At 38.0% G+C, this 15,719-nt stretch overlaps 1 protein-coding gene across 7 annotated transcripts in view; it reads right to left on the bottom strand.

The window, feature by feature from the left end:
- Positions 1-15,719, bottom strand: part of LOC101351339 (B cell scaffold protein with ankyrin repeats 1) — a 242,724-nt gene that overhangs the window by 11,788 nt on the left and 215,217 nt on the right. For all 7 annotated transcript variants that reach the window (XM_023734728.1, XM_023734731.1, XM_023734725.1 and 4 more), the window contains 2 exons: positions 6,744-6,922; positions 952-1,015 (listed from right to left, as the gene is read on the bottom strand). In XM_023734728.1, the coding sequence (XP_023590496.1) occupies positions 952-1,015; positions 6,744-6,922 (243 nt within the window). The remainder of the gene's footprint in view (positions 1-951; positions 1,016-6,743; positions 6,923-15,719) is intronic.

Here is a 15,719-nt window from a genome sequence, read left to right as displayed (position 1 = left end):
AGAATGATGGTCTATGGAACTAAATCATCTGTATATTAGCCTTGTGTTTATGGCCTTAATTATTGCAGAAAAGCATAATTTTGTGCTAGGAAACATTTCTGAGAGCTTAAATGTTTCTCTCCGGAAAAGTAGATAATATTTCAATAGTATGAAAAGAAAATGAATTTCAACATGGTGAATTTCAACATGAAGCACTAGCTAAAAATATTGAAAATGGAAGCAATGAAAGATTTTAAGTTTTGCTAGTGGTTGTCAGTTTTTAATTATCTATGCAGAGGTAGAGACTTGAGGAAAGAGTGGTTAGATAACAACAACATAATATATTTTCAATTTTGGAATGTGTTATCTTTGGAGAAAATTTGTCGTCTTAATAAGTTTGTTTACATTAACATTAAAATTACTGTTTTTTTTTTTTTTTCCTGAGAGCAACTGTTAATTATTAGCAAGGGAAATCTGCATTGCCAAGAAGTATGCTAGTTGTAGGAAAAGCCAACCTGAGATTTAAAATTTAAAATGACCCACATGTGGACAATTGTGAAAATTGGCTATACTGAGAATATTCTACCTCATTAAAAAAGTATGACTTCTTAATAATTTAATTCCTTATATAATGGTTCATATTAAAAAAAGAGAGAACCAAATTATCCTATTTGCAACTGACATAGAAGTCAAAGGAAAGAAAATAACTAGCTTTTATTGAGGGTCCATTATAGGTCAGAGAATGTGATAATTATTTTGTATGTTAATTCATACAAACACCCCCAGAAATATGTATAATTATTCTGCTTTGTAGATAAGGAATCTGAGTGCTAGAGATTAAGACACTCTCTAGGTCAAACAACTGGGAGAGATAGAGTGTAGATTTGAACTCAGCACTGTTCAGTTCAACAGCCTTTGCATTTTCCACTACATCATTCTATTGTTTTTGAACAGCAGGTAAATTTTACTTACTATAGACATTTTCTTCTTCTGGCCTTTTCCCAATAATGCAATCTCGTAATTGACGTAACTTTTCCTTAGTGAGGAGAAGGCCAGAAAACAGAAGTCAAGATTTACAAATTTGTCAGGGACCAATATGTAAACATCAACTACTTACCACACTACTACTTAGCATTTACTTAGCACTTATGATGTCCCAATCACCATTCTTAATATTATACCTGTATTATCTCACTCAGTTCTTATAACTTCATGAAGTTAGTGTCATCATCACTATTTTACAGACATTAAAACTGAGGCACAGAGGGATTAAATTATTTATTAAATAATCTGCCCAAATCACACATACATATGTAGGAGTCAAAATGGGAACCAAGAGCCCAGATTTTTGGGTAATTGTTTTCCCAACCTAATGCTTGTCCAAGAGTACGAGGGCTATACCATGAAGTTTGCTACTGCCTTAGTTCACCTCTAGTCTCTGTAGGGCACATTACTTCTCAGTGTTCTAATTCTAAGAACTAGGAACAGAGGAGCAAATGATATATAACTGTATTCACCTTCTTAGCTCATTTGTAATTTTTCTGTTTTTTCCAAGTATTCCACATTGAATATCTATTATCTTTTTAACCAAAGAGTAAACCAAGGTAACACTCAATAAATCCTCTTTTAGAAGGGAACATAGGAGTGACAATTTTTCCTCACAGTTTCTATTGAATCCTAGAAACCACTTTTCCTAAATATATAATTATTTTCATTGCTTTAAAGACTCTCTCTTATGAGTGGAACACATATCTTTGTTATGGATTGAATTGTATCCCTACAAAATATGTATTGAATTCCTGGCTCTTGTACCGGTGGATGCGTTCCTGATTGGAAATAGGGTTTTTCTTTTGTTGTGCTAATGAGGACATACCCATGTAGAGTGGATCCTAAGTTGAATCACTTCTGAGTTATAAAAAGAACAGAATATATGCAGACATACACAGGAAGAAGAGAAAGACAGACGACAGATACATGCATCTACAAGCTTAGGAATGCCAAGGATTGCTGGCAGCTACTTGAGGCTGAAAAAGACAAGGAAGGACCTCTCTGTAGAGCTAAATCATACATTCAGACTTCTAGTGCCTTGAACTGTGAAAAAATAAATATTTGTGCTACCCAATTGTGCTATTTGTGTTATAGCAGCCCTAGGTACCTAAGACAGAATTTAGTACCACATAGTAGGGGTGCTGCTTTAACAACTATCCAAAATTCGAAGTGATTTTTGAATTGGATATGAGGAGAAGATGGAGGAATTTTGATGTGCTTGATAGTAAGGACCAGGTTGCCTTGAACAGACTGTTGATAGAATCATGGACATTAAGCGCAATTCTGATAAGGGTTCAGAAAGGATTGAGAGTTGTGGAGAAAGCTTCTATTGTCATAGAATATTGCTAGAAATATGGACATTAGACGTTCTGGTGAGGCTTTAAAAGGAAATGATGAACATGTTACTGGACACTGGTGAAAAGGCAATCCTTGTTATAAAGTAGCAGAACACTTGTCTGACTTACGTTAGAATGTTTTATGGAAGGTGGAACTCATCAATGATGAACTTGGATATTTGGATGAGATTTCTAAGCAAGACTTTAAAGGGGTGGCATGGTTTCTCCATGCTGCTAGTAGTAAAATGTGGGAGGAAAGAGATAGACTGAGACATAAACTGTGCAAAAAGAAACCAGAATTTGAAGATTTGGAAAATTCTATTGTAAAAATTAAGAGAGTCTGCCCTGGAAAGGACACCAAGGGTGTGGCTAAACAATCTTTTGCTAATGAGATTAGGCTTGTGACTGATAGATCTGATCAACAACCTCAGCAGAAACCCTATCAGCTTAGACTGAAAGAGACAGAGGCAGGACAAAATAAAGAAAGTGGTCTGCCTCCTGGAATTCTGTGGACAGAAAATGGGTCAATGGAGCTACATGGTTCCAAATATCTGTTGTACTCCAGGAAAAAGAAGGAGCAATCCCAGGAGCAGTTTGGAGATAAAAGGAGCATGGAGAAGCAGGTCTGCCAATTCCTTGGTTTCAAAGGGTAGAGCCATCACTCACTAGTTTCAAAGAGTAGGGTTGTTTCCAACCTTGGTCATAGAGGGTGGGATTGTTGTTCTGGTGGGCCAAGAGAATGAGACTGCCACCCAAAGTTGAGGGGGCAGGGTTGCCATGCTGGTGGGCCAGAATGGGGCTACCCAGGGATGAGGGGCCAAAGTTGCTGTCCCAGTGGACCTGGAAAGTGGGGCTGACATCTAGGGGCAAGGGACCTCCTCTCAGAATCTAGAAATATGACCAATGCCCAGAGTCTGGAAGGCAGGATCATTACTCAGATGTGCCTGAAAACAGAGGATTATTTTTAAGCTTTGAAAGCTAAGGAGATCTGGCCTGCTGAGTTTTGGACTTTGTTGGTACCCATGTCTCCTTATTTCTATCTAATTTCTCCCATTTGAAATTGGAACATCTACCTTGGGCCTGTTTCATCATTCTACTTTGGAAGCAGATAACTTTTATTCTAGGTTTCACAGGTCTGTAGATGGACAGAAATTTTGTCTGAGGATGAACCACACCCAGAGTCTCATCTATATGTGATTTAAATGATTCAGAAGATGAGATTTTAGAGTTGATGCTGAATGGGTTTCAGACTTTTGGGAATTATGTGATAGAATGAATATGTTTTTGCATGTGGGAAAAACATAAATTTGGGGTAGCCAAAGAGTGGAATGGTATGGATTGAATTGTTCCCCCTTCAAAATATGTGTTGAATTCCTGGCCCTTGTACTTGTGGATGTGATCCTATTTGGAAGTAGGTTTTTTGTTATCTTAATGAGGTCATACTAGTGTAGGGTGAATCCTAAACCTAATCACTTCTAAGTTATAAAGAGACCAGAATGGAAGCAAAGACACACACATGGGGGAAGACAGATGCTATGGGAGGATCCTCTATAAGCCAAGGAACACCAAGGAACCAAGGAATGCCCGGGAATACCAACAAGGAAGGAATTCACATGGCTAAGACCCTGATTTGGACTTTTAGCCTTCAGACTGTGAGAAAATAAATTTCTGCTCTTTAAAGCCACCCACTTGTATTTCTGTTACATCAGCACTAGATAACAAATACATCCTTCTTTAGGTGATTGTGAGTAGGACTGAGGAGTTAGAAAGGTGAGTTTTCACCCTCTCAACCATCTCATCTTCAACTCCAGGCGTTTTACATAGGTCTTCATTCTTCCAGGAACTCTGACAATTAACTCTATGTTTGTGTCATTTTTCCTCTAAGTTTCCTAAGATAATACCTTGTAAGTTTTAATATAATGTCATAGTTATTTGTGATAGATTCATACCTGGGGTACAGATGAATATTTTTGCAACTCCAAGAGGAATATTGGAAAGTGTATGGGATTGAGTGAGTGAAAGAGGGAGAGAGAGAGTGTGTGGGGAGGACATTCTCTTTTTTTTCGCTCCCCAATCCTTTCTCCCGCCAGCCCCTAGTAACCATGAATATACTTTCGTCTCTATGCATTTGCCTATTCCAGATATTTCATATAAGAAGGATCATACAATATTTGTTCTCGTGTCTGACCTAGTTCACTTAGTATAATGTTTTCAGTGTTCGTCATGTGATAGCATTATCAGAACTTCATTTCTCTTTATGACTGAATAATATTCATTATATATGTGTGTATATATATATATATATATAAAATTTTGTTTATGCATTTATGTATTGATAGAACATCCATTTCTTTTGTTGTTCAGATTTTTGCCCAGGCCCCTATGTTAAGGAATGACTGATTCCCCTGACAGTATTCAGCCAGAGTCACTAAATGTTTGGCTCACAGTGTTAGGGTCTGTTGACTTGCATTTACAGGGGTTATTTACTTTTTCCACATAAACTTTAACCATTTCATCATCCCATTATCCCTATATATTAGATGAGTCAGAGAAGTCTCTAAGTAGTTATTACGGATCTCTTAAATTTCATTCTAGAGCAAGACGGAATATACATCTACAAACAAAATAAAAACATTCAAGGTTTTAATGAAACTACTACTGAAATTATTTCCAAGAAGATATTTACATTGGATTAGTCTAAATTGTAAACTTTATTATTGAAGGGCCTTTGGAGGATAAAGCACAATTGGCTTATTACAATGAAACCTTCCTTAACCATGAAAGGGTTGCTAGGAAGGTGAATTGCAGATCCACACTTAAGCACATTTTACCCCATTTCAGGATAAGAGGGATGTTTTAATGATGAAAGTGGCACACATTGAGAAGCAATGCTGTCATTATGATCATGAACAATGAACAACTGCAGAACTCTACAATCAGTGTTCTTTAGCATTTGTTTGGCAAAATAGCTGCCCTTGCTTAGCATTGCAAAATCTGAACGACGCCCAGCCACAAACCAACAACCAGAGTTGCCCTTAGATATAGGTGGTTACTGACAATGTGTGATCTCAGGTGTATTGGGAAAGTCCTCTTGCCTAGGTGATCTCCCGCCTATATGTCACTTGTCTGGAATGTCACCATGTTTGATTCATTTTTCTGTTGTAAACAATTGTCTTTCCAAACATTGTCTTTTATATAAAAATTATCCCTTAGGAAAGGCAGCATATTAATCTATTGTTGATTATTTATACTTTGGTATAAATTAGCTAATTAAGTGTGTTTACCCAAACAGTCACTGGAGAAGGACATCATGCTTGGTAAAGTAGAGGGTCAGTGAAAAAGAGGAAGACCCTCAACCAGATGGATTGACACAGTGGCTGTAACAATGGGCTCAAACATAGCAATGACTGTGAAGATGGCACAGGGCTGGGCATTGTTTCATTCTGTTGTATACATAGGATTGCTATAAGTCAACTTGACGGCACCTACCAACAACAACTCAAATAGCTGAGAACTTGAACCTGGGACAGTGGGGGTTTCTGTAATGAGAATAAAAAAATGTTGGAATACTTTTGGTGTGGGAAGGCCTATGTTGGCAGATAGAATATGCCCTCATAACTCTCACTGAGAAATGTCGAAAGGTGTCTATGTTATATTTTTGTTTTCACTATCATCTCAGAACTACCCCAATTCCCTCTCAGGATGTAAACTGCATTTACAGAAGACAAGCTTATCTGAAGTTAATACTCTACAAATCCTGACTGGCCTTCTTATATATATGATCAGACTGTTCTCACTCATCTAACATATAGAAATAATGGGATAATGAATATGGTTAATATTTATGCAAAACAAAAATTTAACGCATATATGTATAAATTTTACACACACACAATCATATATATACACACACACATATGCATGCATATCTCAAATGTTCCAAAGTTAAGGGGAAAAGAAGAATACAATTTATTATATTTCATTTGATTACTGCCTGATTTCAATCATTTTCTTATTCCCTCTAAACCTGGTCTATATATTACACTCTTCATGCTGAGCACATGTTAATGTAAGGATACTTCACCTTAATTTCAGCCATGAGAGTCACAAAATAATAACTACACTGAGGATAGCCTTATGAGCTGATTAGTATTAGCTTTGATACACTGGGTCCCAGGACTGAGTTCACAAATGGTTTACAAACATGAATTATGGATATTTTACAACTTTTAATTGGTAGTTTGCAAACATCTTGATCATGGCTAGTTAAAAACTGAAGAATGGTTAACTTTTTATTTCTTGTTAAGAATAAACATTTACAAAGAAGTTCAGAGCTGCTAAAGTGAGGGAATGTTTCGAAGGGATTGGAGTCAGTATTACCTGCTGAATCATTTCCAGGCCACTCTTTCCCATCTGCCAGTGTTTAAATTTCTCCAGTGCTTCGTCCATAGACAGTTTTCCATTCTTGACATTCTCTTGTAGAAGGATGAGTTCTTCCTGCCCAGCAGCCAGGCAGTCCTTTAGAGTGGAAAAGACTTGACTCTCCACTGGAGCTCTTTCTACAAAAGGAAGTGAAGATGTTTTAACAGAAAATCAACATATGGACAATCTGTGAGGGGGAGAGTTCTGAAAAATCAGCAGCATTGGGTTTTTTGTTCCTAACTGTCCACGAACAACTACAAAATTAATCCTTACACGTTCTTTATGATTTTTTTCTTAGTTGTCACTGGAACATAGTGTAATGGGATTTAAAAAAAAAAAAAAAAAAAAAAGCATTTCCTCAATGAAAAACATAAAAGAATGAAGAGAGAATGAATAGAACCAAAAGTTCTCCTGGACTGCGAAAGTTGTGGGGAGTGCTTCATGTTCTTTTATGAGTATTAAAAGAGATCAAGTGCATAAAATACTTAGCATACTGCCTTCCATATTGTAAACTAAATAAATGTTAATATTATTATGAGTGATAAATATTTGTGGAATAAACATAATCTGTCTAGCTTTGGGAAAAGAGTTCTCAACCAACATCTAAACATCACTAGAGGTTTAGGATCATTTTAAAATTTACTCCTGGAATATTGAAAATAAATCATTGCTGGTCATTTTGGAGTGAAATTCTTTTATTTCTAGAGTTTATTTTAGAGTATGTCATTTAGTATTTGTTAAGCACAATAAAAACATTAGAGGCAACGTGGCGCTATAGACAGAAGCACTACCCCGTCCCTCCACAGCAGAGACCTGAAAAACTAAGTAAAACAGAGACAAACGTCAATCCTGGAACCCTAAGCATCAAATGAAGAGATAAGGAACTCAACCAAGCACCAAGTGGAATAAGAAACTGATAGAGAATGGAGAGCAAGAAGAGTTATGAGCAGAGGTCCCCTATCAGCTAATGCAGCACAGATCCACTATCTTGGACTCCTGTCGGAGATCAGTGGACAGAGAGTACAGGAAAGCAGATTCACGGAGCTCCCAGCAGGAGACAAAGCACCCGGTAACTAGCAAGACACGCTTTCCCACCCTGCCTCCCCCTGCTTGGCCTTTGCTGCTTCCTGGCTGGCCAATCTGCTGCTTTCCCAAGGGCCAATATGTGGCTTCCCGGTGGGCTGATTCACTGCTTCCTGGTGGGCCGAGATTGTGGCACAGGAAGCACTGGTTCTGTGCCATGCAGATTCACTCTGCCCACACTGGCTGTCTTCTTCATTGCCATTTCTTTTTTGCTGGTGTTGCTTTTTTCAGCCTCTTTTATTTTCTTCCCTGCCTCTCACCTCCTCTCTGTCCTTTCTCTTGAACACCTGACTCTGTGTGCCGTCTTTGCTTCTTCTTAATAGGCTGTGAAGTGCCGCTCAGCTGGAGAACTGTTTCCCCGGTCCACACCACCACGCTGGTGGGATCCCTGGGGGGCTTTTGTTTGTTTGTTTTCTCTTTCTATTTTCCTTTTTATTCTTCTTCATTTCTTGGTTTCTTATCTCTTTCTACTTACTTTTTTTACCTGCCTCCTGAATACCTGGTGCAGTGTGTCATCTCCACACCTTCTAGCCCAGCTGTACTGAGTGGCTTGGGAGCCGCTTCCTTGGTCCACGCAGCCGTGCTGGTGGGATCCCTGGGGGCATTTTATTTTTTTCTTTACTTTCTTTTTGCTTTTTTCCTTTTTGTTTTTCTTCATTTCTTGGTTTTACGTCTCACCACTCTAAAGGCAGGCTCCCTCAGCATTTTTTTTGGCTCCTGTTTCTCTCTCCTCTCTCTCTACTTTCCCATACCCAACCTAGCTCCACACATCATGACATACCCCACCCCCTCCCTCCTGCCTATCTGTACTGTATGCTGAACACTGCACTTCCGAGCAGCACGGGCATGGCCTACTGGAAACTGCCCTGCACTGACCTCTGGCTCACCTTATTGGCCCCAGTACCTACTACAAACAACCCATAATAGCTCCTTCTTTTCAGCTGGACGTACCCTGCTGCACCATAGCTGAGAGATTAGCCCTGACCATTGGACAAGGGGATGGAAAATATCATGTCCACAGTCAAGCAAACAACAAATAATGCACAGCCTGCCTGCTAAGACATAAGCAAATAAAACAAAAAAGCAGGATGAAACAAACAAATCTACAATCAATAAACAAAGAAAATAACTACTGAATGTCCTGAACACAGCAGACAATATCAAAATAAATATATATATATAATATATATATATTTTATATATATATATATAATATATATATATATATATAACAGGACAGGATAGTTCCAGTAGGCATCCAAAATAAAAATCCAGATGACCTTCCAGTAAAAGAAAAGACACTGGAACTACCTGATAGGGAATTCAAATCTCTAATATTCAGAGCTATCCAAGAGTTGAAGCAAAAAGCAGATGAAAATGGGGAAAAAATAGACAAATTCATGGAAAGGCAGATAAATTCATGGAAAATACAAACAAAAAATGGAGAATTCAGGAAAATAATATGAGAACAAAATATCAAAATAAACTCACAACTAGATATCATACAAAAAACAATTAGAAATCCAAAAGATAAAAAACAAGATTTTAGAAATGGACAGTGTCATAGAAAGGCTGAGGAGTAGGTTTGAAATGATGGAAGACAGGAACAGCAAAACTGAAGACAAACACTTGGATACAACTTTGAGGAAAAATCAGAAAAAAGAACGAAGAAAAATGAAGAAACCCTGTGAATTATTTGGGATACAATCAAAAGCAAAAATGTACGACTGATCAGAGTACCAGAACAGAGGGGAGAAAATGGAAAACACAGAGAGGATCATTGAAGAATTGCTGACAGAAGACTTCCCCAATATCATGAAAGATGAAAAGCTGACCATCCAAGAAGTGCAATGAACCCCATATAGGATAGATCCCAAAAGAAAATCACCAAGGCATATCATAATCACACTCGCCAAAACCAAACACAAAGAATCCTGAGAGCAGCTCAAGAAAAATGAAAAGGTCAAGAAGGGAGAGTACTGACATGTCATGGGGTTGTTAACCAATGTCATAAAACAATATATGTGCTAACTGTTTAATGAGAAGCTAGTATGTTTTGTAAACCTTCATCTAAAGTACAATACAAAATAAAATAAAATTTAAAAAAATTACATAGTTTGATTTCCCATGTGTGGGCGCTAACACCACACCAGAGACTAGCCTGAGATGAAAACTGGCAGACCATGGGCTGAATTCAGTGTTTTGTTTGTACAAGATAGTGTGTAAAGGCATAAATGAACCTGCATGCCTTTAGGGACGGCACATGATCTCCGGGTTACCACAACCCTTGCCATTCCTTATAGTCACCAGACAACTTCCTGCACTTCTGCTATTTGTCTGGCTACAGCACTCATTTCAGTTTGTACCTTCTCATTTACATCTTTCCCTTAGGTCCAACATGCTCATTGTACTATCTTAGGCGGAAGAAGGTAACTCAGCAGTAGCACATGTTGTAAGGCACTGTCAAATCTAAATATGCCACCAGAATCTAGAATGAGAGAGTAGGCAGTGCTGCTCACTACACTAGTGAGCTGCCCCTGGAGAAATCTGCTCATTACTGGGAGCCTTTCTTCAAGAAAGAACTTGGGAGCCTTTCTTCAAGAAAGAAATAGATAAACTAGACTGTATCTAGACCAGAAGGTTTGGGAAATGGGGAAGGCATTCAATTTCTATAGTTATGAGGATTTGTTGATAGAATTGGGATTGGTTATTGATGGCAATGGGTTTGTGTTTTGGTTTTTGGTATTCCAGAATAGAGAAGTACTTAAGTATTTGATAGCAGATTTTTAGTATTTGAGGAGATGTGAACCTGGGATAGGAGCCCCTGGGTGGAGCCAGTAGTTAAGCACTTGGCTACTAAACAAAGGGTTGGCAGTTCCAACCCACCCAGAGGTGACTTGGAAGAAACACCTAGGTATCTGCTTCTGAAAGGTCACAGCCATGAAAACTCTATGGAACACACAGGGTTTCTACTCTGAAACCCTCTGATTCCCATGGGGGCTTTCTTGCTTTGTCTTTTCTCTTCAAAAGTTCTAGTCTCCCTGAACTAACAAGATGTCAACAAATTCAGTACTAAATCTTTTTCTTCAGGGATGATGGAGCATGAAATCCCAGGGGAATTGGAGAAGCATAAGTCAGCCAGAGGGTAACTGGTTCAGCAGCAAAAAGCACAGATAACAATTGAGATCTTGCTTCTATATCATTTGCTTATTATAGACCTTCATACTCAAATTCAGTTCATGAAATGCAGTTTGCAGTAGAATTCTATGAGCCACCGCTGCCAGACTGTGTAGATTTCGCATCATCATTTAACAGCTATGCCATTTACCTACCTCCTCATTTCCATCATCCCTTCACCCAAGTGTGAATCCATTTTTGTCAAGTAACTCAGGCAGCTGGATTTTCTGCTTTTATAGAAGTTATCTCAAGGGTGTCCCCAGAAAACTGTACCAGTTTCAGTTTTGCCGTATGTGCAGTTTTAGATGGATTCACAAAATGCTAAATAATTTTAATAACATTCATCTACATTCATTTTTCAAATTCTAGCTATTAAAATGTAAGTAAAATTAGTTTTTTTTTTTTTTTCATCCAGTCTTGGGTAATTGTGCAGAGAGAACAAAAGAACAAAATTAGGAGCAACAGTAGAAGTCCTTGGTATCAAGTCCTCAAATTAGTTGTTTACAACTGGAATAATTTTACAAATATCTGTTTTTACTTCTTGTTTTTTTCCTACGCTAAGAGCATTAAAACATTTTGTCTTGATAAATTACTATTAGGCATGATAAGTTGCGAAGACCAATGATTTAGGTGTTTTACTATCTTTCTTCCTAAGGGCAGACTAAGTAGTCAAACAAAAATGTGTAACTTGTAATCATTTGGTAGGGTTTGCAAGACTGCTTTATTGCATCTAGATCCCTATTTGATGAGGAATGGGAGGTAATTTTTCTTTCCTCCCTGATTTTACATTTCTTATTATTTTACTTTCAGAAGAGTTAGCATGAGTTTAACATACTTTTCATCAAAAAGCATTTGTCAGGCTGCCAGCTGTACATATGGCAGCCTCTTGGTCTCTTCTTGGAAAAGTTTCAGGGAAAACTATAGTTTCTAATGTTTCAGTTCCTTTTGGATCAATCTGTCTCTAAAAGATTGTCCATTTGATCAAGTATTGGAGAAACGCACATCAAGAAACCTCTTGCAGCTAGTATATAAACCTATAGATTAGGTAAGAAAACAAATTGGGTTTTTTGTTAAAATTCTTTCCATTCCTGGGCGACTGGCTAAAAGTAGATTTTTACTGAAAATTTGAAAGGAAGTAACTTGATTACCCAACAACAGGGGATCTAAGACATGAAATATTTAATGGATAAGTATGGTATAATGTTACGAGTTCAATTGTGTCCCTCAAAAATATGTGCTGTAAATCCTAACCTCTATGCCTGTGGTTATAATCCTGTTTGGGAATGGGTTGCCTTTGTTATGTACGATGTGTCATGAGTCAATCTCTTACAAAATACAAAAGTAGCAGATTAAGCAAACAGAGATGGAGGAAGATAGATGCCAAGCTATATGGACAGCTCCAAGGAACCAGGAAACAGAAGCTGAAGAGACAAGAACCTTCCCCCAGAGCCAACGGAGACAGAAAATCTTCCCCTAGGGCCGGCACCCTGAATTTGGACTTGTAGCCTCCTAAACTGTGAGAAAATAAATTTCAGTTTGTTAAAGCCATTCACTTGTGGTATTTCTGTTATAGCAGCACTAGATAACTAAGACATATAGTCATTAAAATAATAAGACCAGACTTAATGGTCTTATTAACTTAAATTCTGGAGGAACCCCCGAAACTATGGCCCCCGGACGCTCTGTTAACCCGGAACTGAAACCATTCCTGAAGCCCACTCCTCAGACAAAGATTTGACAAGACTATAACACAAAAATAACACATGCGAGGAATGTGCATCTTAGTTCAATCAGATACACGAGACCAAATGGACAGCTCCTGTCTTGAGGCAGGATGAGAAAGCAGGAAGGGACAGAACTGGTTGAATGGACACTGGGAACCTGGGGTGGAAAGGGAGAGTGTGCTGTCACACTGTAGGGATTGCAACTAATGTCACAAAACAATATGTGTATGTATTTTTATATGAGAAATAGAGCTGTAAACTTCCACCTAAAACACAATTTAAAAAAACAAAACAAAACAAAACAATTCTCCTTCCCTTCCTCTGGAGTAGTTTTTGAAGTTCTCTTATTATTATTATTTTCTTTTTCTTCAGTTATTTTTGAAGAGAACAAACCTATAGTATCATTTTTCTCCAAGAGATCTGATGTTTGGTTCAGGTCAAATTTTATTAAGTCCTAGAACTACATAGCAGTTTGACAAGTACAGTTCACAACTCAAGATCTCAGAGTTTATCAGGCTTTCCTTCCAGTGCTTTGCCACATAGAGTTGGGACACGGTTCTCTGGCATTATGTACTATTAGGTCTGCACACAAATAACCTCCTGCATAAATTACTAGCAGAAGTCTTCTTGACCTCCAGTCCCTCCACCACAGAGCTGTACTAGCGGGTCCCAGGTTGCAATGTGCAGCAATGAGTCCCTCTCCTCACTTCCTCCTAGGAGACTAGTCCCTGCATGTACACAGAAAGACCAGCACTGGCATGAGGTGTGCGTTTAAAAATTAGCATCTGTGTAGTAGAGGGTGAGTCAGTGGGTGATGGAGGGATTAAATGTCTTCCACCATCTTTCATGAGCAAAGGACTGTTTTATTTTATAGACAGTGGGGGTAGACTACCAATTTTAGCTGTCTCAATCTCCTTCTTTCAACCTTAGAATTAATTAGAATTGGTCCCAGATTGTAGAATTTGATTGTTTTCCAGTGTCAGTCCTCACTATTATTAGGAACTTCATCTTTCTGATGCCTGGCCTTCACAGGTACTTCTGAGAGAGGCCACAGTGTGAGCTGCTAGCATGTCACCATTTTAGAAAAGAACTCAGTTGTTACACAAGTTTTTCCAGGTATTACCTTAACAAAAAACTTTCTGAGCAATATGACAAATGGAAACGTAAGTTATACCGGAAAAGGGAACTGAGATTATTATGCTTTCATGGAGTACAAATGACCACATTTTGACAATTTTCCCTTTTCTTTTTAAAATATCCAGTTCTGGCAAAAACAGCCTGATGAAAATACCTCAGAGACCAGCATTCTCTTTTCCCCACATAATGGTAATACTTTCTACATTTCCCCAGGTCTCCTACTTCCAGAAAGCTTTATTATTTAACATTTATCAAACTGCTGCAGCACTGGGCACTTAGAGAACACATAAAAGATATGTTCCCACAGTATATCTTTCCCATGAGCGTGCATCCTTCCAAAGACCAGCCAATAATGATTTTGTAGTGTGGGGTGAAGAACTGGTAGATACGGACTTTACCAAGAACTGCAAACTCATAAACCTATAGGGGCCAGACAGATAAAATTTATGCACAAGGAAGACTTACTTATTGCCATCGAGTCAAATGTCAACTCAACAACCCTATAGGACAGAAGTAGAATTGCCCCACAGGGTTTTCAAGGCTGTAAATCTTTATGAAAGCAGCTGCTGCATCTTTCTCCCATGGAGTGGCTGGTGGGTTCAAACTACTGACCATTCAGTTAGCAGTCGAGTGCTTATCAACTGTGCCACCAGGGCTCCTACTTATTGAACACATTGGAATAGTGTTCATTATCACAGATACCTTCTTTCATTTTTTTCTCCATAGTATGACTTTCTTGATACACATATTTTCCCATGTTTTATAGAATTATGAGTTTAAAGAAATATGTCTCAAATGTAAGAAAAACAACATGGAATTGATAATAAACAATAATAAATATCATTTGCAGTAAATGATATATAATGAGGGTGTTGGAAATCTTAATTTTTCCATGATACATGGTTTTAAATGTTTGTGAAAAATTTAAAATATATTGTGCAGGTTATTTTTAAAATACAAGCTATTTATAGGACAAATGCGGCCACAATATGGCCTCTGAAACATATGGTTTCTTCTGGTAGGGTTTATTTTTTTTTTGGATCATGATTTTTAGATTATTTGCTGATTACTATTCTCCACCTGTTGCACTTTTCATCCATGTCTAAGGTAAGGCTTAGGCAACTGAATTGTAGAAGGTCTACAGATAATTCTTATGGTCATCTGGAGTTTGGAGTCACTGGTACAGGCAGTATGGTTAGGGTGGATGTTCTTCTCTTACCTCCCACTTACCCTCACCCCTCAAATAAATGGTTTTCCCTCTAAGAATGGCAGCAACCACACCTCCTTGATAAGGTCCATTATTTATCTGTGTGGCTGAGCAGATTAGTGGATGAACAAGTTTAGTCAAGTTGCTGAGCCCTGATCACAGGGTGATGGTTTGCTGCAAATGTGTAAACCTCATCAGTTGCCATACATTATATCTGAGGTAAGACTATGTTAGTAAAATGGGCATGATTTTGGTGAGGATAGAAAAGGTCCCTGAGTACAGTCAAAGAATAGGATATAACAGGTATGGAAGACATGAACCATCTTGACCCTAGACTCTTATATAACTTTGTGAGGCAGGGAAAGTTAACTTGATTTTTCCATGGCCTTGATGAAGGGCCCTTACATTCCTGTAGCACCCTTTGACTTGATCCATGTTCACCTAGTAATCTTCTAATTACTAATTATGTTTTATAGAAACTTTATTTGACAGGGGCCTACTGAATACAAGCATTATTTCCCTAGTCTAGGCTTAATAGATTGGAATTGGAGGTTATAAATCAGTCCTTTGTGACTCAGACTTGGTCAGCTCCTATCACAGTAGCAA

Source organism: Trichechus manatus, unplaced genomic scaffold, assembly GCF_000243295.1.
Source record: "Trichechus manatus latirostris isolate Lorelei unplaced genomic scaffold, TriManLat1.0 scaffold00071, whole genome shotgun sequence".
Taxonomy (NCBI): Eukaryota; Metazoa; Chordata; class Mammalia; order Sirenia; family Trichechidae; genus Trichechus; species Trichechus manatus.
The sequence above is the reverse complement of the archived record's forward strand: the minus strand, read 5'-3'. Positions and strand labels throughout refer to the sequence as shown.